The 26552-nt window shown below is 42.0% G+C and overlaps 2 protein-coding genes across 4 annotated transcripts; one reads left to right on the top strand and one right to left on the bottom strand.

Annotated features, from left to right (window-relative positions):
• Positions 1-592: 592 nt before the first annotated feature.
• On the top strand, positions 593-15993 carry LOC146388948 (myosin-16-like). Its single transcript, XM_084924713.1, is given in 35 exon segments — positions 593-695; positions 2974-3001; positions 3107-3200; positions 3238-3353; positions 3437-3477; positions 3675-3773; positions 4562-4571; positions 6984-7074; positions 7252-7376; positions 7577-7704; positions 7814-7980; positions 8074-8171; positions 8173-8206; positions 8290-8424; positions 8427-8459; positions 8606-8791; positions 8991-9078; positions 9230-9286; positions 9289-9319; positions 9570-9659; positions 10078-10239; positions 10334-10421; positions 10509-10679; positions 10972-11052; positions 11409-11555; positions 13013-13069; positions 13228-13311; positions 13415-13544; positions 13547-13768; positions 13771-13810; positions 13913-14054; positions 14504-14705; positions 14822-14839; positions 14842-14874; positions 14877-15993. Coding segments are annotated over 35 exon segments (3459 nt in total). The 3' UTR covers positions 15005-15993.
• A 461-nt stretch (positions 15994-16454) lies between these two features.
• Positions 16455-26298, bottom strand: wipi2 (WD repeat domain, phosphoinositide interacting 2). Of its 3 annotated transcripts, XM_084926543.1 has the most exons (13): positions 26039-26298; positions 25143-25225; positions 24717-24875; positions 22044-22213; positions 21834-21930; positions 21065-21162; positions 19809-19901; positions 19590-19660; positions 19367-19480; positions 19097-19261; positions 18320-18427; positions 18133-18230; positions 16455-17895 (listed from the first exon to the last, which is right to left on the bottom strand). In XM_084926543.1, exons 1-13 carry the CDS (start codon positions 26110-26112, stop codon positions 17783-17785), a joined length of 1443 nt encoding a protein of 480 aa, XP_084782669.1. In that variant the 5' UTR covers positions 26113-26298; the 3' UTR covers positions 16455-17782. The 3 variants fall into 3 exon arrangements, with proteins under 3 accessions (XP_084782669.1, XP_084782666.1, XP_084782668.1); XM_084926540.1 differs by lacking the exon at positions 24717-24875 and having other exon boundaries at positions 26039-26297; XM_084926542.1 differs by lacking the exon at positions 24717-24875 and having other exon boundaries at positions 19373-19480; positions 26039-26297.
• Between the last annotated feature and the right edge of the window lie 254 nt (positions 26299-26552).

Here is a 26552-nt window from a genome sequence, read left to right as displayed (position 1 = left end):
ACATAGATAAAGTAATAGCTGTTTAACAGCAGAGACGTGGTGGAATGAAATTGGAGGGGTGGAAATCAAGAGGGATCGGGGAAGATAACTAAAATAATGGGCTGAGAAAAGGAGACGGTTTTGATGGCTTTGCAGGGAAACCCTAAATGGACCAAGGCAGACTGAAGAATTCCCAAATCCGCACTGCCAGACAGATCATGGGATCAGACCTTGAGGTTACTGCTGGTTTTAGAGTCGTGACCATATCAGGAAGGAGGCAGCCCAGTCACACACACCTATAGTGCTCCTGAGCTTACCTGTACATCCTGCACTGGTGAGTACCTGAGTCAAACACTAGCTCTTGTTGGATCAACATCTACTATCCTTTCTCTCACTCCAATTAACAACTCTGCTTCTGCTTTCTTTAAACTGCCAGTCTGTCTCTGATGAAGTCAGTGGGTGAGCAGGCTAATCGGTTACTAGGTTGAGTATGTTGGCGGCAGCAAGCAAGCCTGGTGTCTATAAAGGCGATTGCAGGGATGATGTGGACCCCCTGGAGGGCTAGATGTCATGAATAAACCACATGAAATCAAGCGCCACTACTGGGTCAAAGATGACGGATGACATTCTTATTGTTATCATCTTCTCTAACCAGACTGTGAAAGTGAGGCAGGATGATGTCCAGCAGATGAAACTGCCTAAGTTCTACCAAGCCAGTGACATCGCTGATCACACGTTCCTCAACGAAGCCGCGTCTCGGAAAACCTACACCGCCACTATGTCAGCACAAGGATCTACATAAGCAAGCTTCACAGCACTGAGTAATCCACAGCACCATTAAAAAGCAGTCAAACCATAGAAAAAAAAGCAGTATAGGAACAGAAAAGCCTTTTGTAACTTAGAGAATTTTATTACTTTTGGTTTTCAATGTGTTATTCAATATGTTTCCCATCAATCATGAATCATAATCAGTCAAGATAAAGATTAAATAAAGATTATTCACTGCGCAGAGAATTAATCACGCCATGTGGTTGATGCATACCCCCCCCTTCTGTTCTTTTGCCATAAGGGTTATGCAAGCTTAAAATGATTTAAGATTATTCATACAACTGATGATTTATTTGATGACAAACTGTAATTTATCACATTTAACATTAAATCTACATGTGTAGCTTTGTACTACTTAAAGTCTCAGTAAAAGTCTGAAACCTTCCAGAATGCACCATGCAACCATGTAACACCATGTAATCCTCAAGTTAATAAATTGTAAAACTTCATTAACAAACAGTGAAATTGTATCTTATAATCTTTGTTTATCTTTAGTAAAAATGAAACCGAGCTTGTGATGACAATGCAAAACTATTTTTACATTATGTGTTAGTTATTATTGGTTACAATTCTGATCAGTCGTTAGCCCGTCCTGTTTATTTGTGGTGCAGTGCTCCATAAATCTGTGTGGATTTGAGGATAAGGGCCAAAAGACATATTTATGCTTTACAAAGTCCTTAATAAGCTCAACTTCAGATGTAACGTCATTAAAAAAAGATTCAAATAATATTCATGTATGCTTTACAAATAATTTATTATTCATTTGATATTTGTTATAATAGTTTTTTCATGTTTACAACCAAATAATAACCAATTAGTAAACACGATTGTTTGTGATGTATTATTTGTGAACTATAAAATCCTCCTCCTACTAATAAGAATAATAAGGATTTAATTTAAGAATTGTAAGATGTGACAACTTCTTTTCCCCCCATAAACTAGCTGATGCCCATCTGCATCTGCCTCGCAAGTATCAGTATACATTAATTTCATGTTTATTCAATTCAATTCAATTTTATTTATACAGCGCCAAATCAGAACAACAGTCGCCTCAAGGCGCTTTATATTGTAAGGTAGACCCTACAATAATACATACTGAGAAAAACCCAACAATCATATGACCCCCTATGAGCAAGCACTTTGGCAACAGTGGGAAGGAAAAACTCCCTTTTAACAGGAAGAAACCTCCGACAGAACCAGGCTCAGTGAGGGGCGGGGCCATCTGCTGCGACTGGTTGGGGTGAGAGAAGGAAAACAGGATAAAGACATGCTGTGGAAGAGAGCCAGAGATTAATAACAAGTATGATTCAATGCAGAGAGGTCTATTAAGTGAGTGAGAAAGGTGACTGGAAAGGAAAAACGTTTATGTTTATCCCAGTAAAGCGTAAAAAAACAAAAAAATTCAAATTTTTTGTAAATGGGTTGTTTATTGAACCCCTTGACGAAACAAAAAAAAAAGCATTAAATACTAGTTTCCATATATGATTATTAATTTGTGTCATATTTGCTACATCTGGCATTTCATTTGCAATGTACTGCTTAAAAATAAATTGTGCAATTATGATGATACATTGATGATTTAGAATTATCAAAAGTATACAAAAACATGATACATGAGGTCTTACATACAGGTTGAATTACACTAAAAATGTAACATTTATTTTTTTTAACACAGTACAGGAAATAGCATCAACATGTAAAGGTGCCACAAAGTTGAAAAAGTTTCCATCATGTTTTAACATCATTGACCGAGCATCCTTAAACCTTTAAACCCACGTCTGGACATGCACAGGCCTCTTCTGTGTGACAGTCAATCCATATAAATGGCTTCCTATCTATGGTGCTAAACTGGCCCAGATATACAAGGGGACGAAACACAATTAAGTTCCTCCTCATCGTTTCTCCATTCCTGACAGAGCAGAAGCGTGCGAGTGGCCTGTCGTTACGCAGTTGTATGTTTTAAGACGGCAGTTGCTGGAGGTGTGTAATCAGTGTGCCGTGTGATGATTTGTTAGGGGAGTAGAAAAAGGTTTTGCGGCCATTATGTGGCATCGGGACAGCTGTCTGTGTTGTTCACAGTGCTGATGGAGGGAAATCAGCAGCAATTACTCTCCTCTCTCACACTCACTCTGTTTGTCTGCCCCCTTTCATGTCCTGTCGTCACAGAGCGCGAGCACCAGTGTATGCTGATCACGTAAGGATAACACGTGTGTTCCTGTTTCCGAGTTTGAGTTCCCTGCAAAATCATGTACACCGTGTAATCACACCGTTCTTTTGATCTCTGGTCCTTTCCTATCAGTGGGGAATCTGGTGCAGGCAGGACTGGAAACACTAAGGTTATCCAGTACTTTGCCAGTTTTGGAGCCTCTGGGAGCAAAGCCTCAGACTCCAAGGCTCAAATAATGGGCATTTGAATGTTGCTGCTTCCAGGGCTCAGTGGAGGACCAGATCATACAGGCCAACCCAGTGTTGGCGGCATTTGGTAAACCCATCAGGAACAACAACTCCTTGCACTTTGCAGGGATCAGATTTTAAATAATCAGATAAACTATTAATGTCTCGCATGAAATGAAATAGAAAAATTGTTTCCGAATATGTGCGTCTGTTTTCCTTCTAAGGAAAGTTCATCCTCATCCACAGCTAAGCCGGCTGGCGCTGACACTGAGACCTGTGAGTGGATGTTACTCTTGCATTACTTCTGATCAGGCTTGTCAGTGTTAGGGGGCCTTGTTAAAAATAACACGCCTTGCTTTTTATGTGCCGTCGTCCGTGACATGAAGATGTCACGCCGTGACAAAACATCAAGTGAGAAATGAAAATAATTTGGATAAATGGGCCCTTATGAATTGCGTTTGTCTTGGTGCTAGATCTGCTCGAAAAATCAAGACTGATTTCCCAGCAGGCTGCTGAGAGAGGATCTCACATATTCTACCAGCTCCTCTCTGGAACGAAGCCAGAGCTCAGAGGTAAAGCAGATAAATCTGCAGTGGACGGAATTAAAATGACTGAATGTGAAACGACAGACTGGGGAAAAAAAAAACATGTTTTAATAATGTCATATGCTGCATGCTAATATGCAAGAAAATGAATAAATAATAATTTAAAATTCAACGTTTTAAAAACTAAAACACTTGTAGTGGTTTTAAAAGCAAAGGCTTCGTTTGTATGCAGTTTCACTCTTAGGAGATTATTAATCCTATTAGGCCAAGATCCAGCAATTCATTCTTGTCCTCTGTAGTAGACATGAGTCTACATGACTTCTACATGACATCAATCATCATTAATTCCTGCTGTACTGTCAAGAGGAGATCCTGGGCTTTCTATTGATGCCACATTTGTGGAGGTTTCAAAATGATGGGCAGTGCAGCTTCCACATTTTACAGCAGCAAGGGAAGTTAAGTGATACAGTGTTTGCAAATATTATTTCTATTGCTAAAAATCTGATTGTTTCTTCTACATGTGACTCCAAACATCAATTTCAGAAATATACAGAAATTATAACGCTTTCAAAACAAAGCTTTTAATCGGTGTTCTTTAAGTGTTCTTTCACTGTTTTCTCTGTGTGATTGTAGGGTCTTTACCTTACAACATAAAGCAAATTCAGGCACCTGTTGCTGTGATTTGGCTCAATATAAATAAAGTTTAATTGAACAGTGGACAGCAGGACTTACTAACTCCCATGTCCGTGCTTCAGAAGGCAGAGGTTTGAATGAGGAACAAAGGGTTTTAGTCAGAGCTGTAGAAGGGGAGTCAGACTTCTTGCTGTCAGGGGATGAGGCGGAGGAGGGCCAGACATTAGAGCGGGAAGGTGAAAGCTCAGAGGACGACATACCAGCTTTCAAGGAGCCTGAGCAGGGACAAACTGACAACGCTCGCCGCTCATTATAGATAAAAAGCATCGTGTAAGATAGGGCTCTGACGTTTTTTCACATTGCAATGTGTAGAAGTGGGACACACACACACATACAATAAAATAAAAGTTTGGTTTCTTAAACTATTTGCTTTGCTGATTTATATAATTAATATATTTCCCAAAGGTGCACAAACTCCAGCTCTTCTTTCCATATCAGTTCTGTTTCAAACCTCCTAAAACTGGGTTTAAAAAAAGTTTACAATATGAAAAATTAAAAGTAGGACATTGTTGCCCACAACCACCAAAACTGGAGGCTCTTTGATTACATCAAACAGTTAATAAGCAACCAGGTTTTTTGGGGGAAAAAATGAGTCACAGCACATAAAACTACAAGAAGGTGCTGCTATCTGAAGGCATCTTTAAAACTGAAAGCATTTTTTAGCATGTGTATGTTCACAGTATGACTCGGATATCCTCCATCCAGACCCAAGTACCCTAGCTTACACAATATAATGAATTCCTGGTGTCACGTTTTTGTCCCTGCGCAGGCTTCTCAAAAGCTGGTATGTCCTTCTCTGAGCTCACACCTTCCTGCTCTGATGTTTGGCCCTCCTCCACCCCATCCCCTGACAGCAATAAGTCTGACTCACCTTCCACAATTCTGAGTAAAATCCTTTCCGCCTCACTCAGCCTTCTGTCACATCATGCACAATCACTGTTGTGATTGTGCACGGTGAGGTGACATAACAGCACAGCTTTAGGTGCCTGTTAGCTGCTGAATGCAGTTTAACCAAAAAGCTTGACTAAGAGAAGTTCTTTTTAAACAGGGTTTTTGTGTTGAAATGTGTTTCTTTCATTTTTAATTTCCACAGTTTTAATGCTCATAAAATAAAAAGGAATGTTACCAGAAAAAAATGAAATTATTATTATGTTAAATCATTTTGGGATATCATGAAGGACAGACTATCCCTGGGTCTCAGAGATATGTTCTTGTGGCTTCTCTCTGTTTTCCCAAGGGGTCATGGTGGTGAATTTATCCACATGTTTGAGTTGACAAATTTTGCACCAGTTGCCCTTGTGACACAACATACATTTATCCAGGCGTAAGACCAGCAAAAAGAACACACTATCTTGTGATTTGTTCCTCTTCTTGGTCTCAAACCAGGGGTCTTTTGTGTGTTAGTCAAATGTGTTAGCCATTACACTGCGGAGCCACCAAATCTATTTTAATAGGATCAGTTTTTTAAGCTTTCTAGAGTCCCAGTTTTGAAAAAGTGTCACCTGAATTACTGATTCCCAACATAATAACTAGTAATTATGTTAGCTTTAAGACTCAGGGAGCTAAAAGAAAATAGTGAAACCCACCAAAAGCAGTAGATTAAAGGTTGAAACTAAAAGTAAAGCAATACACGATTGAATAATTAAATGTGAAGGGAGACAGCGAAGAATGCGTATCAATATGTGAAACCGCGACAAAGCTCTGGATAAACAGTTCCAAATAGTGGCTAAACACAAATTTAATATGTCTGAAAAATACTAAAATACAAGTATAGTTCAGCAGTTCAGATGGATGTAGCCAATGTGACACCATCTGTTGATTTGTGGACTCTTATTTTACATTTTGAACCAGTAACTTTACTTGGAACCAGAAGTCACCATGTTTGGCCAAGTGGGTCTAGCGCTATCTAGCTAGCAAACCTCATGAAAAGGCAAAACCACTGTTTGTAGCTTTTACTTATTAAAAGACTGAAAAATTGCAGTTTCATTCACCAAACCTGGAGGACAAATGTCTTAGGGGCAGTTACAACAGGGTATTTACTTATCAGTTAAGAAAAAGCAGCTAGTCTTGGCTACCTGCACCCAATGCTCATGCTAACAGAACCCCAAAGTGGACTTGTGGGGCTGACTGAAACTGAACCAAGCAAATGTATAAACCTTACTACACTATGGACCCATTTATTTAACTATCGTGTAATTGCATTGAAAACTCAAAAAGGCAAATAAAGCACCAGTTAGTGGTCTAATTTATCTGTGACGAAGGACTGCAGACAGCTAGTAGCTAGCCTCCTTGTTTTTATATACCTGCTGATCAAAGTAATCACACCCCTAATGTTAAACTTTAATTAAAGGATTTTTTTTTTTGTAGCAGGCCATAAACAGTTTTATTTCTATCTTTTTGGTATAGTTAAACGTATTTGGGTGTGCTGATGAGTTTAAGTTTGTTTTTTGAGTCTAAAGGACATACTTTAAGAAATCAATATTTTATCAAATCTTGTAGTGTAGTAACTGTGGTGTCTCTTTTCATTATAACAAAAAGGTAAAGTATCATTACCTTACCCAAAACAGTGTGGGTGTGTCAGGGAGTCACTCTGGTGGACAACGTGGACGGCGGCGAGGAGCTGCTGCTCACTGATGTGCGCTCACTCTTGTGCTCACACTGAAAGCTTTTATCTTTCATTCAGAGTTTGTATATAACATTTGATTATGCAAACGTACTGGACTGTTGATGGTGCTGTTGCCTCTTTTTGTACAGCTTTATTGTGATACTCTGTTCCCAGTACGCTCTGTTCTCTCTGCTCGTGTGTCCACAGGAGGCCTTCGGTGTCCCGGGCTTCACTCCTGAGGAGAAGATGATCGTGTACAAACTGACCGGAAGCGTAATGCACTTTGGAAACATGAAGTTCAAACAGAAACCCAGAGAGGAGCAGGCTGATGTGTCTCCACTGAGGGTAGAGAAAGTTTACCTCCCTCTCTCAAGTACCCCAGTTCTTCTCTTTTTAGCTCTCTCCTTCTCCTAAAACATGCCCTTCTGTTTTGACATACAACCAAATATTTTTTCATCCACTGCATATTGTTTTTTTTTGCTTCCATTAATCACAGTCTTGGCAGCAACCTATTTTTCAGCTGTGTAATTAGATCCTTGTCCTCTCTCTCCTCTAAAGTGGCTGACAAAGTTGCCCACCTCATGGCCATCAACTCCGGGGAGCTGCAGAAGGGCATAACACGCCCCCGCGTCAAGGTTGGCAATGAGTTTGTGACCAAAGCTATGAGATCACTTCAGTACTAAAGGTCCTTGTAATTACTTATTTAACAAAGGTGCCAATGGACTCATTCACATTGTAAAGATCACCCAATTTGAGCTTGAATTTTCAAGTCAGAACCAAGACCAGTGTGTGTACTCCATCGATGCTCTGGCAAAAGCCACCTATGACCGCATGTTCAAGTGGATGGTGACCCGCATTAATAAGACACTGGACACCGAGATGCAACGGCAGTTCTTCACAGGAGTGCTGGACAATGCTGGGTTTGAAATCTTTGAGGTAAGCTTTAAGCAGAGTGGTCTCGATCAGAAGCCACAATGTGCTACTTCCTCTTGTCAGCTCGCAGGGTCGTGCTCTGTGCTTTGTCTCCAGTTCAACAGCTTTGAGTAGCTGTGCATCATCTTCACCAACAAGAAGCTGCAACAGTTCTTTAACCACCACATGGAGCAGGAAGAGTACAAGTAGGAGGGTCTTTATCGACTTTGGCCTGGACCTGTTGCAGAGGGTAACGCAAACATACTCTCAGAAACGCTGTGTGCACTCACGGGGCATTATTTCCACCTTAATGTATTTTATCCCCCCCTCCAGCCTATTGGGATTTTCTCCATCTTGGAGGAGCAGTGTGCGTTTCCAAAAGCAACAGATGCAACTTTCACAGCAGCTCTGTATGAAAACCACCTGGGCAAGTCCTCCAGCTTCCTCAAGCCAGAAGGGGGGAAGAAATTGGCCAAGGCCCACTGATGCACTATGTCGGCACTGCAAGTACTTCTTAAGAGATTACTGGCTGGTAAATACACGAATGGCTCCAAACATGTGTATGTGATGGAATAAAGTTATTTCAAAATGCTTCTGTCAATGAAATCAATGCTAATGTGTGACTTTAAGCTGTTTTTACCTCTCATAGGTGGGCTACAATATAACAGCGTGGCTGGATAAGAACAAAGACCCCCTGAGTGAGACAGAGGTGGGACTCTTCCAGAAGTCGTCAATGCCCTTGCTGGCCCTTCTCTTCAAAGAAAAGGACACTTCCGGAGGATCCAAGAAACAGAAAAAAGGGTCTTCCTTCCAAACCATCTCCAAATTCTACAGAGCAACTCACACAGCCACAGGAACAAATACACATCTGCAGATACTGCACGATAACCATAAAGTAACAGAGGGTAAAAAAGGACTTAAGGACAATACAAAACGTAAAATTCAAGAAATAAGAACAATGGAAATGTCATAGATTGCTCATAGTCTACCTTTAACATAGTCTACCTTTAACTACTTATGTACAATAGGAACAGGAACAACTCAAGAAGCTGATGAGCACCCCGCGAAGCACTCCTCCCCACTTTGTTTGCTGCATTGTGCCCATTGAGTTTAAGAAGTCAAGTCAGTGGCTAAAAGTCTTTGTAAGTTTTGCTTTAATGTGAAAAACAGTGATGAATCTGGGAACTTTGTCATAGACATTGGTGAATACTTTTAGTTTCCAAATCTGATCTTGGCATTCGTGATTTCATTCTTTATTGTTTGTGTTTCAAAGGTGTGACAGACAGTCTTCTCATCCTGCACCAGCATGCCTGTAGTGGGGTGTTAGAGGGAAAGGATTTCCTAACCCACAGTTCAAACCAAGGTCTAACTACATCTGTATTTATCCCAATCATTCTAGTGTATTAAACACATACACAATGTAACTGGAGTATAGTTAGTTCGATCCCAACAGAGCACTTCAATCTTGGACTCTTTACCTTAAAATATAAAGCGCCTTGCGGTGAAAGTTGTTGTGATTTGGCGCTATATGAATAAAATAAAGCAATCATTTGAGTGTGATCATATTTTTTGTTACTCTTTTCCCTCTCTGGTCTTCTCTGTACTATGTCCAGGTGCTATATCCTCAACACCCACATCATCCTCAAGGGACTTGCTGACAACAAGAAGGCCTCTGAGCTCATCCTAAATTCCATCGGCCTAGATAACATGGAGCCACTCCAAGGTACACCACTATTACAAAGACCCAGAAGTATGAAACAAGCACACCTGCATTATGATTAACAGAGTGGTGAACACATGATGTGTATGTTGTATGAATCAAGTTTATTAAAAGGTAAAGTTTGTCATAATTTGCTACAATATTCCTTCGCTTCAATAAAATCATACATTGGCTAAATTTCCTTATGATTTAAATCTTCAAAAAGCATAAGTGATGATTATGACTGTTAAATACTATCTACTATTGGCATCTGGTACAGATATAGTATAGTATATAATATTGTAGTACTAGTATAATACTGTCTGTAATATGTTCAAAACTGTTTATCTAAAGACTGACCATAGGTCTTTTTTTTTTCTATCATTTCCTTTTTTCTTTGTCTTTCTTTTTTCCATCTTTTGCTTGTCCGTGTTTTCCTCCCATCCTGCCAGGATTTTTTTCCATGCGGGCATCCTGGCAAAGCTGGAGGACATGCGTGATGAGCGGCTGGCAAAGATCATAACCATGCTGCAGGCTCAGCTTAGAGGATATCTGATGAGGATTGAGTTTAAGAAGATGCTGGATTGACCCTCAGTGTGTGGATCTGTTTGTATATGCGTGCATGCACAGTACTGTAGCTGTTTTGGTTGTTCTTTCTGCATTTATGTGGCGCGTGTTATGTAGAATTGCACTGATGGGTATCCAGCACAATGTGAGGAAGTTCCTCCAGTTACGCTGCTGGGGTTAGTGGAAACTCTACACTAAGGTCAAATTTTGAAATTACTCCTCTTGACAAATGATTAATTATCATCATCAAATTTTCATCATCATATTTCCTGCTTTGTGCCAACAGGTGAAGCCCCTGCTGATGGTCAGATGTCAGGAAGAGACCTGCAAAGCTAAGGAGGAGCTGAGGGTGGCAGTGGAGAAGGTGAAGGGACTGGAGAGCTAGATTAAAGATCTGGAAAGAAAGCTTGTCACTCTGTCACAAGAGAAGAATAACCTTGCCCTGTCATTGGCTGCAGTAAGTAGATCATTATGTCTACACACAGCACTGCTTAGCAGATCTTTCTGTGCATTTATGCTATATTTAGACTCCTGCAAATTAAATTCCTGTAGTATATTGGAAATCTTTTTTCTGCAAAGTAGCACAGTAAAACAACCAATACAATAAAAGGCTGATGCCTTTGTTGTTTCTTTAGTGTAAAGGATGCTTATGAGCCAATGTTTGTGCTTCCCATGTGTTACCGTTACATCAGGATAATACATATTATACATCTTTAAATCGCTTTGTTTCTCTTGTGTTCTCTCTGCAGGAGCAGGACACAGTGGGTGATGCAGAGGAGCACTGCACACGGCTGATGCACCAGAAGGTCCAGCTGGAGGAGACTGTGCAGGTAATTTGCAATACAGGATCTGTACTGTGTTACAGACGTCTTTAGCATCTACCAGTAGAGCTCAGTGGAGGCCATTTGGTAAAATCTGCAGTAATACAGCAGCAAACAGGATAAAGGGGATTTTTTTGTCAGTAATAATAACTTGGATCGCCAGTATATATGAATATAAATGGAGTAAAATTTAATGTTGGGATAACTAGCAAAATGGCCTTGTGTATGTTTAGCACATACACAAGGTCGAATACTCATTAAAAACTATGAGGTCATTATTATTTAGAGCTTTTCATTTCTTGGAATCCACAAAAAGTCTTTTTTTTCTTTTTCTTTTTTCTTTTTACAAACAATTGTGAGTTTAGGATCTAAATGAGCGCCTGGAGGAAGAAGAAGGCAACACAGCGTCTCTTCACAACCAGAGAAGGCAGCTAGAGGGGAAACTGCATAAGCTGAGGAGAGACCTGGACTCCCTGGAGTCTACACTGGCCAAGACTGAGAAGGAGAAACAGGTTAAGGGCACAGGGAACAGGAATGTAGCAGCTGATGAGATGTAGCTCATTTGCATTTTCTGTGCCTGCAGACATTTGGACAAATAACCACAAAACCAGGAGATTTGATGCAGAATTTGAAGGTTATGACTAAATGCTGGTGACCAGTCCAGAGTGTACCCTGCCACTTGACGAATGGGAACTGGCATATGAAAAGTGAGAGAGGAGACAAGAGTGCTCTCTCTCACACACACACACACATGCAGATTTACATTTATTTCCTGGACACTTGCACTTGATAAACATAACTTTCTTCCTTGAAAGCCTAACCTAAAAGTAAACTAAAATTTGTCTTCATCTCAAAATTTAAAGCCCGACATTATAGATACATGCTTTTTGTCTCATCATATTGACCTCATCTGTAAGTATAACATAGAAGAAGAAAAAAGTTTATACCATTTCTACATATATTTGTGTATGTTCCTGTTATCTACAAACTGTCAGTGGAAATGGACCCTCTTTCATGTTCTGCTGTGTCCATTTGTTGTGTGTTTAAAGGAGAGACTTTGAAATTATCAACACGAACTAGAAGGAGGAGGATGAGCAAGCTCTCAGCACCACGCTCACCCAGAAACTCAAAGAACACCAGGTTGGTGAAACTACAATAGCTTTTTATTTTCACTATATTCTTAATAAGGGTTATTTGAAACTGTTCCTTCTTCTGTCAGGGCTAACAGGGTGTCAGAAGCACCGTACAAGATGCACACTTTAGCAGTTGTAGATGCTATTTATGCAAAACCTGAACTACAATTGTAAATGATTTTTAGCAGCACAGATGGCTGTACTGGTTGGTCTACTGTTTATACAGAAAGTTCCAACACTCTGAGTCTGGTGGTCATCTGACCTCTCTGACGGCATCATCATGAAGCTTAAATTTCTATTCATCCATTAAATGTCTTACCAACAGTTGGAGGATTGTTCATTTTCTCTTGGCTGCTCCTGTTAGGGTGAGCCACACATCATCTGCCTCCGTCTCACCCCATCCCTAGCATCCTCATCTGTTACGCATATCCACTATCTGTCCTCTGCACATGTCCAAACCTTCTTCTAAACCTCAACCGGAGGAGTCAACCGGAGCCGTCTCTGATGTATCCTGTCCATCCTGGTCACTCCCAAAAGAATCATAGCATCTTCACGCTACAGGATGAATTCTAATAAATACACTGATAAAAGTGAACTTTTATTGGAAGTGAAGAGAAAAAAAGATTAAAGCTTGGTGAAAGCAAATGAAAGCTAACCGGACGGCTAAAATTACAATGATGGGAGCAAAGAAGCATTGCAATGTGAAAATTTGGAAATAGGAAAGTGAGAAGCAAAAGAGATAAAGAGCAGTGATGATTAATAGTCTGGCTTTAAAGACGCAAGGTTTTTGCTGTGAGTGCTTATGCACGCGTTGATTCGTTTTCGATCCTCTTTAGGGACGCATCGAGGAGCTGGAGGAGGAGCTGGAACCTGAACGAGCCATGAGAGCCAAGGTACACGGACAGCTTGTATCACAGCAGTTTCATCTTTGAGAGTCTATTTCAGTCCAAACGTGATACATACCTGACCACTACGCATATGAATTCAAGTAAAAATACGCAGACATGTGACATTATGCTACAGCTAGAGAGTCAAGTTGTTTTCCTGTTAGGTAGAGAAGCAGAGAGCAGAGCTGTCACGAGATCTGGTGGACCTCAGTGACAGACCGGAAGAAGCGGGAGATCTCAACGTCACCGTGAAAGCTGCTCAGAAAGCAAAGCTAGATCTTTAGACTCTTGTGTGCTTAACTCTTTCAAAATAAAACAGCCACAAACATAGACGCTCAGCCACTCTTATAGATGAACTCTGAGGCCCATGCCCACAAAGTGGAGGACAGCGTGTCGGAGGCAAACGCTCGCCTGGCTGAGATGGAGCGCACTCAGACAGAGCTCAGTGCTGCCAAAATCCATCTGACTGGTGAGAATGCGGATGCATGCGTTACTGTTCCTTGTTGAGCTGGATGCATCATGCATTTGCCTCTACACCTCTTCATCCAGACTACCTATCCACAGGCTCATAACTCAGCCTGGTGAATGCCCTGCATGATCTCTTGCAGTTAAAGGAGCAGCTGGATGAGGAGTTAGAATCCCGTGGGGAGGTCCAGCGTCTTGTGTCCAAGCTCACTGCTGACGTCACCACATGGAGGAGCAAGTATGAGACGCCATACGCTGCACCGAGGAGCTGGAGGAGACCAAGTAGGTTCAAAAGAATTAAAAAAAAAGAGTCTTATGAATCATGACAGTGATAAAATTTTAATTTAAATTCCACTCTGGTTCTTTCCTCCCACTCTCTCCCAGGCGCAAACTTGCAGTGCATCTCCAGGAGGCTGAGGAGGCTGAGGAGGCAGCAGAGGCGGCTCAGGCCAGAGCTGCCAGCCTGGAAAAGGTCAAGCAGAGGTTGCAGGGAGAGATGGAGGACTTCACTATAGACCTAGAGAAGGTACACATGCACAAAAACAAAATCTCAATGTGTACAGCCCTGAATGATGCCTTAATATTGCTTAATGTTTTAGACTAGCTGTAATAAACAAGGCAGGACAGGACACAGAAGCACCAGAGGCTATTACACGGCAGAGGTCATGCACATGAGGTTAGTTGCTAACAAACAAATCCAGCAGAGAGCAGTCAAGAGGCAAAATTCCAATAAACAAGCAAAGTGTTTTCAACAGCACTGGAAAAAAGAGCAATGCTGGAACGTCTGATTATTCAAAGCTATTACTTAGAAACTTAGTTACCCAACTAATTTCTGATCCAGTTATCCTCACCTTTTGTGTGGAAAATGCACTTCTTTATTATATTAATGCTTTCTGTAATGATATATCAGCAACAATTAATAATAATAATGAATCTAACTAACTGAGTTTGCTATGTCTGCCTTTGTGTAAGCAGTCCAACGCGGCAGCTCTGGATAAGAAGCCGGGAGTTTTCGATAAGATGGCAGCCGAGTGGAGCCAGAAGGATGAGGAGCTGCAACTGGAACTGGAGAACAGCCAGACGGAGAGCCGCTCCTACATGATGGAGATCTACATGCTGGAGACGGAAAGCCAGGATCACTTGATGACTGTCTGCAAGGAGAGCAAAACCCTCTCAGGTGCTTTCTAACTTGTCCAGTTACAGCTGATCATAACTTGCAAGCATTTGAAGAAAGGAAAATATGATCCTCAGTGTTAACTGTTGTGTTTTTATTTCTGTGCCATTTCCTTTCAGAGGAGATCAAGGAGTTGACTGTCAGCTTGGGGAGGGAGGCCGCAGCGTCCACAAGCCAAGAAGAACGTGGAGGTGGAGAAAGAGGAGCTGCAGATGACTCTGGAGGAGGCTGAAGCTTCACTGGAAGTTGAGGATGTGCCTTATTTTCCCAGTGTTTTAAAAAAATATTATGATGTTATTTAGAAAGGTTTAAGATTTGACATGTGACATGAGTGAAAGAAAGCAGACACAGTGTGTGTGTGTTTCCAGGTGGAAGAAGGTTGGTGCTGGAGCTGGCAGCTAATTTGTGTGTTTCTGTAAGAATAGCAGGTCAACAGCAGCCTGTTTAAATACATGAAGACCGTCTATGACCTGGACGATGCTGAGGAACGGGCTGAAATGGCAGAGATGACCCTGACAGGAAGTGGTGAACAAGGTCTTAAACTATCAAGAGTCTTTAACATCACTGATAGTCTTAATCAGTGTAGTCTTAGGAAATAGCCTGCATGCTGTTGATGTTTTTGCTGATGTGCCGTAAATGTACTGTATGTGTTTTTGTGGAACATCGGGTTTGGGGCTTTGGTTGTTGCTCTTAAAGTTTTGCAAAACTTTTAGATCCTGTATTGTCGATTAACATAGCAGAAAAATGTTTGAAATGTTTTTCTGTACATGGGGAATGTGATTTATATCATCTCAGCGTTGGTGCATAAGCCCTCGAGGAAGGAGTGGCTAAAGCTGTGGTCTCACGTCAAGGATAGAGTCCACCCTCGCGTGTGAGTGTGTGTGACCTGCTGCAAAGTTCAATAAGCTGCAATGAAGCAAGTTCTTGAGCACATTATTACTCTAGTAGCAGAAAATTTGTATCTTATTGTATTTATTTTTTCCTTGAAGGTGATTCAGATTTGGTCGACTTTCCTTTAAAGTGGTAGCGTTTAAAGTGTCAACAAAAGATTCTGACAAATGGCTCCTTCACGTTCTGAAATGTTACATGAAATGTGCAATTCAGTTCAATTTCATTTATATAGCACCAAATCACAACAACAGTTGCGTCAAGGTGCAAAAAAAGAAAAGAAAAGAAAAAAAGTATATTCTGACTGAGGCAGCTGGAAGGGGGAACCCACATCACATATGAGCAACATGGGGTACTATAAAAAACAAAGCCACGTGGTTGTGCAATGGAAAGCTAAAAATTATTTTTCACCTACACGGGCAGGGCTCGAGTCCCACATGAAGTCAGCACTGACATGTACAGAGCATGCACACATTCCCATGCTCTTTTAGTAGGAAGGGCATTAAACTGAGATGGGAGGCATGTCTATTTTTTAGATGCGATGTTATGTTACAGCACACTGCTCTCACTCGGGCATTCTGGTCTGTGGGTCAAAGGTTTCTGCTTAACAGGAGTCATTCTTTCACATACATATTATAGTAATATTACAGTGTGGCATAGAGGATGTCTGAAATTATGTGGTAACACCTAAAAGTATAAAATTCCGATGCTTAAAAACAAATAAAATAAAAACTGGATTTTACCTGACTTCTATTGCTCCAGTAGCTGTGATGCTGGGTAACACATCCTCCCATTCAGTTGGCCTAAGATGCTCTTTATAATGAATGCAAGATGCCAGTGCAAAAAGAACAAAAGGCACTTAACTTCATACATCAACATGAATTTATTTTAGTTTCAGATGAATGTTTCACATTTTATACAAAATCATTAGAAAATGCCCGACACTCCAAACTCCCACATCTAATCCTTACTTGGTGGCTTCACACACTGAAAAGGATTATTTGGGGAATCATGCAGCATCCCGGACCAGATGATGAGGCTCAGCCCGACCTCCAGATCACAATCGAATGACGATGCCCGGCTTGCTCGTTGGCCAAACACTCACTATCCCTGCGTGACACAGTGATATCTCGCCACATCTAATAATGTACAGAGTAAGATACAGTAGGATGAGTTGTTAAGAGGAGACCGGCGAGCTTCCTGCCTTTCTCCGTCGATCATCACCAACCACCGCTTAGATGTATGGACACAGTACCACATCAACAACACCATGCATGTTTTCATACGCATGACACATCATTGGTTATGATTAGCTATGTAGTTTAAAAAAAACCAAGATTGATAGTTTAAAAATTAACCAATGACTGCAGGCCTGAGGACAGAGAGGAGAGGGCAGGAGAAGGTCCACTGAGCCTCTTGTTTGGATGAGGTAAAGTGAGCAGGGGCAGGTGTAAAAGCTCATGACTAGATGGTTTGCTAATGTACATGCCCGAGCACACACACACACGCACGCAAACAAACAAACATACATACATATTCGTCAACACCTCTGCCTCGTGCCAAAAACCTGACTGACTGATGCCCCGCCCTCTGCAGGACAGTGTACAAGAGAGTGTGTGTGTGTGAGAGAGAGGGGAAGGGGTCAGAAAAGATAGCACACACCCTCGATTAAGATTGAACAAGTGAAAGAAGATTTTATTCAGCCAATGAAAAGAGGTCGCCCCTCTAAAACACAAAAAAGCCATCACAGCAGGGGCAGAGAGGCACTTACACAATCGGTTTCTACTCACACACACAGGGCTCGCTGTGTGTGTGAGAGTGTCTTTAACAGAGACACAGCTACATTTTTTATTTTTTAAATGACACTCACACTCTCAGATACTCATTTTCACACTTAAGCTTTTGGCACATGTACATGCAAAGCTTTAGTTTGGCCTGCTCAGGCTAAACTGAGGGAAAAGGGAGCGCGGGAGCGCAGGGGGGGGGGGGGGGGGGGGGAAGAAGACGTGTATGTGAACGGACGGATGCATGAACAAACTGGCGGACAGGCTCTTGATCACTTTAAAAGAAAAACAAAGACACTCCCCCCTCCCCGCCTTTATCTTTGATCCTGTCCACGCCCCTTTCGGGGTCACGTGTCTCTAGCAGCACCAGAGGAGCCCTCTGATCGGTGGGTACAGCCATCAGTCCAGTCACTCGGTCTCGAGGATGAGCGGCGGTTGCTCGTTGTCTTCCTCTAAGCGTAGGTCGTTGAGGTCGTCGTCAAGCCCCACCCCTCCCACAGCGCCCTGCTCTTCACAGTAACCTAGGAAACAAGAGTTCACAAGTCAAACATTGATGAGATTTCTTCTGATTGGATCACTTCCAAACTTGTCCCGCCTTTCTGCACAACTTAATTACAGATAGTTGCTCCAAAACAGCCATCTTTACAAAATAGAAAAAAGTCTTTATTCGTTTTTATTATTAGTTTTTATTTACCTATTGCCTTTTTTTCCCCCAATCAGAAAAAAAGAAAGAAAGATATCAATACTGTGTCACCTACCCTTTGAGACAGCAGCACTGTAGGTCTGGGCCACAAGTGGGCGATCATGTGACCCCTGCTCAAGGATCTCATTGGGGGGCTCGGTACTCCCGTCTAACCTGAAGCCAAAGACGGAAATCCTCAGTTTAACTCCCAAAAATTTACCTTACCAGCTAAAGCGAACCACAATCTGCCAATGCTGTGTTACCTGTGCTGCTTCGTTAGTGTGCATTCGCCTCCCTCTTGTGGATCCAGGTTGTACATATACAGGTAGCCATCAGCCGCTGCTACAAGCAACCTGGGAATCTTCTGAATCCTAATTTTTAACAATTAAAAAAATGGAGATTCATGAAAGATCCACAAATCCAATCCAACACGTCAATCACATTTATCCTCTTCAGCATCTTCTCTTCTTCAGCACCAGATGTGACATACCAAGCAGCTAATAATCATACAAGCTCATTAATATTTTCCAGTTTCCTATTCTTAGATTCCTCCTCTGAGTCCTTGGCACACAGATGAGGAGCGGCAGAGATGACGGATGTTACATTACTCAAGTATTTGCATTATTTTAAGTGCCTGTCAGAAGCTCAGGACCTATTATGGAAATGCTACTAACTTCAGCTCTCCATACAAAGTGGTACAAAGGCAGAGTGACCGAAGCCTGCACATCCTCAGGAAAACCACCTTGTATAAACTCATTTTGATTATTATTAAACTTTAAATTGAAAAAAAAAAAAGTAGGTCAAAGGTGACCAAAGATTAAAATCAGTCAGTATTTTAAAACTTCCTACAATCAAAGTGCAACGTAAATAAAATGTGCTAGAAAATTTGTATGACCTGTGATTGTAAATTCAGTCAACGCTACTTCACTTTTTTTTTTTTCCTCCTTTCTCTGGCGTGATAAGAAAAGTAACAATTTCATAATGTCTCAAACGCAGTGCTGCATTTGTGCTCACTGCGAGTGTGGAAAGTGTGTACTCACACAGCTAAGGCGCAGATATTCTTATGCCCGCAAAAGGGTAGACGTACGGTGGCGAAGGCTCGCCCCTGGGTAAACATTTCCGTGACTTGGGAAGGCAGGTAGGTGGTGGACGCCATCAAGACCTTCCCCAGGTAACCTCCCCACGTGGTGGGCTCCTCGGCTGGCCTGAGCGTACACGTACAGAATGTGAGATGCATGTTTTCGTTGGAGGAAGCAGCAGCTTGATAAGTGGCTACGAAACAAGCCATCCAAAGACAGACAGCTACGTACACATACTTCTCCTTCTGTGTTTCTAATTTGAAGATGTGGACCGTCTCTGTGTTGCTGGAGGCAGAAAGGTACAGGCTGTCCATACTGAACGCCAGCGAACAGATGCTCACGCACCTGAGAAGACAAGCACGGCAACACACGTGCACAGAGGAGATGGTAAACACATACAAAAGCGTGCACAGATGTTACGAAGAATCAAAACTGCAGTGCATGAGCCGTCTACCTCTTGACTCCTCGTCGAAACTCAAAGAGCTTCTGTCCCTCTGGGATCGAGAAGACACGGATGACTGTACCCTGAGAGGAAGTGAAAAAAAAGGCACAAGATGTACAGAGTTGCAACACTATTACAGGATGCAAGAATCAAAATCCTCATTTCCTCACGTGGAAAACAAAATTAGCTGCGGAGATGACAGGGTAATGTCCTGCACAGCAGCTGAACTACCTTCTCTGATGCTGTAGCCAGCTTAGTTCCAGTAGCATCGAAAGCCAGAGCCGCTAATGGGCTGTCGTGGGCTGGAATCATATTTGCTGCTCTCTGGAAAACGACACACAGATTAACTACTTTACAAACCTGCTTTCGGGCCCAGAAACACCTTCAGACAAAAACAGCCAAACGCACAATAAACACTGCAGGAGTGCTCAGACCTTTATATAGGAGAAGCCAAACCACCAATTTACAAAACACACGGCACAACACAGGAGAACCAGCTGAAGAGGAAAAGACTCAACTCTAAGCCTGCACTTTAAAGACAAAGGTCGCTCTTTCAAAGATGCAAATGTTCACATTTTAGGCTGAGAAGATGGAAAAGTAAAGGAGGTCATCCACGTCCACTATGAAAGACCGTCAATTAACCATGTTTGTGATTCCGGTCAGACACAGGGGCCATGCAGTCCTCCAAGACTCCTCCATCGCTGTGTGTTGCTGGAAGCGCATGAGTTAAGTATTTGCTGAATGGTGATTGGTTAGTCAACCAATCACCATTCAGCAAATCCCTGATCTAGTCAGATCAGGGAGCGACAGCTGAATTAACCAGCAACGCTTTTAAAAGTAATAACTGTGGTTCTTCACTGCAGCTGGCTGACCGACCAATAACAGCACTGCCTCCATCTGACAACAGAGCTCTCTGCAGGCAGACGGCTCTGTGCCCCGACTAGAGCGACTACATCTGCTGTTACAGGCTGTTCAACCCCCGCTCGCACTCACACTGTGCCTCAGGAGACCTCAGCAGCCACACAATGGTTGGGCGGGGCAGTGTCTCACGGAGGTTTCACACTTCGGTGCTCAGTGATGGTAATGACCCAGTCTTTTTTCACAACTTGGCTGATGATTAACAACAACCCTTAGTGGAAAACCCCCACTAGGTGTTAAACACCTCTCAGCCCAAGTAGTTTTAAAACTGAAGTCAAAGGAGCTTGCAAAGAAAACCTGGATGACCTGGATGACTGAGAACCTTCACAGACTTTTAAAACTGAAGAAGCCTCTTTGATGAACCTAAAGAAATCCAGCTGATTTCTTTTCAAGCACTCAAAGCTACCACGACCTGGACGACTGAGTATCCACGCAGACATTTGTCAGAAACTGAAACACTACTGTGGCACAGCAAGCGTATGCCCCGGAAAATGCTTTGTAATAAATCCTGATGACGGCTTTATTTAAAAACAGGAGCACATAAAGTGTCATTGTCTGGGTTCACCTACCAAGTTGACTGTGTCAAACACTTGGACCTCTCCTATCGTAGCACTGCCTGGGTATGCCAGGTAACAGTTATCATTGCTGATAGAAAGGGCACACAATCCTGGAGAGATACGAGCACAAAGACAAATTAATCAGTAAAAAAAAGATGGAGAGAAAAAACAAAACGTGTCAACACAACCAACTACAACAATGGTATCGGTAACATGAAAGAAAAAAGGAGAAGAAAAGTCTTAGTGTTGAGAGCGGCAGACAAAACAACACTGTTCAAAATAAACTGAGAAAATGAAAGAGGAGACACTTCTCAGCTAATACGAGAAAGTCATATTACTGCTTTCAGCGGGCCTCACTCAATAAACCGCGTGAGCACACGTTACGCACACGTTACGCACAAATCTGAGTCGTACTCTGCAAACAAATTTTGACTAGCTACGTATGAATCTTGGGCTTACTGAACAGATGGTCCTTTTACTCCAGCTCTTTATTCTCTTCTGATTAGTTTTATTCATTCGTTTTTAAACCTGTGCTACAGTCCAGATCTACATACAGTCATGGAGGCCCAAGCCCAAGATTTTTTCCCTTTCATTTTAAAATGATTCTGATTCGCTGACACACGAAAAGGACAAAACTAGATTTGTACATTTCTAAATATTCATGATGAGGCCCAATACAAGCACATACATGTAAAGTGGTAAACTTTTATAAAAAGCACATATTACATTCACTATATTTTCCTATTTATATGATGATGACAGACTGTTTCTTCAGACTCACCTGAAGGGTTAGGCGGAGTCTCTCTAATAGTGTGCAGCACTTTCATGTCTCTGATGTTGTGAATATAGAGCGACTCTTCCAGGCACACAATCAGCCTCTGCGGAGGAACCACGCAACATCAACTTGTGTGTACTTAGCAAACAAAGTCGTCATTAGAGGGTAAATAAGCCTCTTCGTATTCATGAACACTGCAAACGACCCCTGGCCTACCTGTCTGTTGAGCTTCACAGCCAGTATAGTGTTTGAATAGGAGTAGTTGCAGATCTCAGTTCCCTTCTTGAAGTGACAGACTTTGAGCTTCCGGGGGGCCTTCAGACTAACTATAGCCACCAGGCTGCTGGAGAACAGACGCTCCACAATGCACACATCCTCAGTGTCAGCTGCCGGAGACGGACACAAAATTATTATTTCATCAGTGCTCTGACATTTTATAATCACTTATGTGATTAAAGGATTAGATCATCTTAAACAGTTTGACAATTTGGGCTTAGACATTAAAGCATCCCATAATAACTACAATACTGTAATAAATAATCAGCTGATGAGCAAAGGAATAAAGCTCCAAGCATGATAGTGCATTTGTAGCCTGTAGGTGCCATAGAGCGCTGTGCAGACCCACATACCCGTTTACTGTCACCAGGGGGCAGTGTCAAAAATACAACAAAGGAAATATGTGCTACGCTGTTGTTAGCATAGCCCATACCATCCAGAAGAAATAACTCAAAAAACTTAATCGGTGAAGTGAAACCAAATGTTAAAAACAGTAACCTATATCTGCTCCCAGTGAGTGCATTTTCCCCATTCCTCTTTGTGGTGAGCTCTACCTTGTTTCCCCTTTCCTAGTTAAGCTAATTGAGCTACGCATTGTTGCTTCTTCACTTGCTGATTTTCTCCATAGCTAAAGACTTACACCAATGTGTCTACCCTAAATCTTTATTTTTTGACTCTACTCGAGTTATTTAGACTTCAAAATATACATATTCACCTATAGTGGAACAAAGAACCACAGTAGCATCACTGATAACTGAAAGAACTACTAAATGAAGGAAAGCTGAATTCACGTTTTTCTACTGCTATCATAATTAAAACTCAGCTTGGATCCTTTGTTTTAGTTATGATTAATAACATTTGTGGAATATGGGGCACAGCTGTGGAAGCGGGACATGCCACAAACAGGAGAACCACTACTTAAGGAAGCGGTCTTCCGATTGGCTGACATTTGAAAACAAAAGGTTTCAACAGCAGCCGGTATGGGTTGCTGTCTCAAAGCCAGAGGAAATACAAACGCAAGAGGGAGGGGAAAAAAATTATTACTTGCACAGATTACTCATAGTTTCAAACTCTGATCATGCTGAATGTGCACCATGTAACAGTGTGTATGAAATGTGAGTAAAACATTCTGGGACTGGGAATATTGGTGCCCCCCCCCCGATTATTCTCTCTTTGACCATCTTCAGCGTGGCTGCTATTTTTAGATCACTCCATGGAAGTCGCGTTAGGTCTCACTGCATCTGCGTCTCTGTAATACCTGCTGGATCTCCTCCAGTGTCTCAAATCGTGATCCTTAAAACGTCATTTTCATTTTGAAGAGTGGAAGAAGCTGTAGGAAGCCAAGCGGTCCACGTGGCAAGTGAAAATTGGTTTGGTGAGGCCAAGAAGAAAACTCCTGGTATGCAATGCAACTCAGGGCTTTTCATCTAAACCAGGGGGTGCCTCAAGGGCCGGTGTCCTGCTGGCTTCAGGTGTGTCCTTGATCCAGCTGATTTACATGGCTTAATTACTTCCTGAAGTTCTCCAGAGGCCTGGTAATGAACTAATCATTTGATTCAGGTGTGTCGACCCAGGGTGCTATCTAAAATCTGGACCAGCCCTAGAGGCCTGGAGTATTCCACCCCTGATCTAAACATCATCTCTCCAAGTCCAGAACTCTGCAGAGGGAGGGCAATTCATGAGGCAGAGTCCTAGGAATATTGAGCAATGATTTCGTACACACACACAAAAAAGGGAAAAAAGGGTCAGTGTTTATCTGCTTGCAAGTCTGAGGTCTGTGGTGAAACTGCAGCATGCACAGTTCCAGTGGTCAGAAAGGGACTTCCAGGGAATGATCCAAAAATACAGAGTGGGCTGGAATCTGTCTGGTCTTGCTCAAGAAGTATAGATGTGGATAGTTTTGCATTTTATAGGTAGACTGTGTGAACTTCTTTCCTTCTTTTATCTAGGGTGCAAAAACAATCAAAAAGCTAGCCTTTAACACTTTGTTTCATGAAAGAGTAGAACGAGCGGTGTTCAGAAATTGCAGAAATGGCTTTCCCATTCTCTTGTGCTGACTATAAAACTTAAATCACCTACTCCTGTCTTCTTCTTTGGTATTTAAATATAAATTAATTAGCAAAAAAGTCAGAATACAACATATAGGTTAATAAAAGGGATGCAGCAGAAATCATATGTAACCTTTGTCCATATACAAGGAGGATGGTTGATGCTTAAGCATACTGGTGAGAGGAAAGGGCAGACATACTTCATTAATTATTTAAAGTAAAAGCACTGCACTAGTGGTATAGTGACTCCAAACTAACAGGAACAAATGCAGTAATGCCTCATAAAATATAATTAAGCAATGAAGTAACAGTTTTTATAAGACAAGTACCTTTAAAGCCAACTAACTTAAAACAAATTATTTTCTCCACTGCAAATACCTCAATGGCCAACTACATCTGGACAACTAGATAAAGGTATATCTGGCAGCCTCTCCAGCGAGTCTCTGTCCTGCAGATGGACTGCAGCTGGTAAAGGTGGTCGGCCATTTTATAACAGGCAAACCTTGCAGTGTCCTCCTTCCCCTGTGCAGTTTTTCGCGTTACGCCGCATGGACCGATTATCTACCTGTTGAACGTTGCTTCAGCTCTACAGTGTGCAGTCGATCGCCGTCATCGGCATCAGTCATAGGTAGCACAGATGGAATCTGTGCCTGGGAGTGAAGACTAACTGGAGAGGCAGAGGAAGAGCGACATCGAGGACCACCGCAACAGGGGCCTACTCTGTCTACGCCATTAGCATACACATGTGTGGTTAAATTACTGGAAAGAGTTTCATGTTATGCAGCCTCGTGCACCATTACCACCACCATTACACCCAAGTCGCACTTTCACAAAAACAAACAAACCAAAAAAGTGCATGCCTTTAAAACAAAACAGCTAACTGCATGCAACTATTGTGTGTGCATTCTGTTTAGTGATTGGATGAGGAAAACAAACAAACGGGTGAGTAGATGGTAGTAGAAAGCCAGAACAGAGGTCAGTTTATACTTACTACATTCATATATCTGCTCCAATTTGTCCACAGAGGACAGGGAGAAAAACTTGTATCCTGATTTGGTGCCAACAGCTAAGGACCTGTACATAACACAGAAAGGAAGCGTGGCAGTGACCAAGCACGGTGTCACACAGACATAAACTGAATAACAATGCACTCTGTGGTCGTTGTTACAGCCACATTGTATTAGTCTACACAATGAAAAACAGGGGGGTTCGGTCTAATTTCAGTGATCTCGGCTAACTCCGCGTACCAGAGATACATTGGTCATTGTGGTCTCAGTGTGATTGTGATCACACGACTAACGCTGTGTTGCAATAATACCAGGCCTCTGCTGCTGAGAACAAACACCGGCAAATTTAGTACATGACCGAGTTTAAATTCGACATGTCTATCTTAATCACATTAAAACAAATACAGTGAACCAGTTCGAGTCACAATTTTCTACAACAATTTCCAGCAGTCTTCCAGCTGTTCACCAGTAATGAGTCCAAAACACAGAAAAATCGAATTGCCTTTTACTATTTCTATCTACAGTTAGCCTGGATAAGTAATTACAATTACCCGTAGCAAATATGCGTCTACAGCACACTTAATTTACGAGCATGTTGCTAGTTAGCCTCGGACCACAAAACACTATGCTAGCTAGCAAGCTATGCTAGCATCTGATAAAATAAAAGGTAAATGGATAGTTTAAAAGAGTAGCTAACCCAAAACACGACGCCTACTGATAGTCTTTTCTAGCATGACAAAAACCACATCTAGGAGATTTCAAATCCATTCCTGTGACCCCGCTAGGCGTCCAGACAAGTCCAAGCTGGGTTAATTAGCATTAGCTAGTTTCACAGCACAGGCCATCCGATCCCAAGCCACTTTCCCCGGCCCTGCCTTACGTGTTGTCCTGGTTAAAGTTGGCGAAGAGCAGCTGGCTTCCGCCAGCGTCTCCGCTTTGACTGGCCAGGTTCATGGGTTCGGCACCATCGACGTATAAAGCTTCAGTAGAAATAGCAGCAGCTGGACTGAATACAGTGGTAAGGACCAGAAGTGTTGAGCTTTACGGAACCATCTCTGTTTGCTGCTCTGCTCTGCTCTGCTCTAACGATTGTTGTTGTTTTCCACAGGAGCTGTTGCTCACCCCCAATACGCATGCGTTATGCGCACAGCGTGCAGTTCCTTTAAAGGGCCATGACAGATTTTAATAAATGAGCTCCCCGGACTCTAAACAGGAAACGATACAAAACAAAAATATGAAATGAACAAAAACAAAACATTTAAATAAAGAAAAACCCCACAAACAAAATTATGGTAAAACGGTAATCATACTGGTATCTCGGGTTCTGTCCTTTTTAAGCCAATAGGGAGACAGAAACCAGGACCAATCACGGCTCTATCAGAAGACTCCTCTGT

The sequence above is a fragment of the Perissodus microlepis genome, chromosome 4 (genome assembly GCF_051167445.1).
Source record: "Perissodus microlepis isolate ML-2025 ecotype Zambia chromosome 4, ASM5116744v1, whole genome shotgun sequence".
Taxonomy (NCBI): Eukaryota; Metazoa; Chordata; class Actinopteri; order Cichliformes; family Cichlidae; genus Perissodus; species Perissodus microlepis.
The sequence above is the reverse complement of the archived record's forward strand: the minus strand, read 5'-3'. Positions and strand labels throughout refer to the sequence as shown.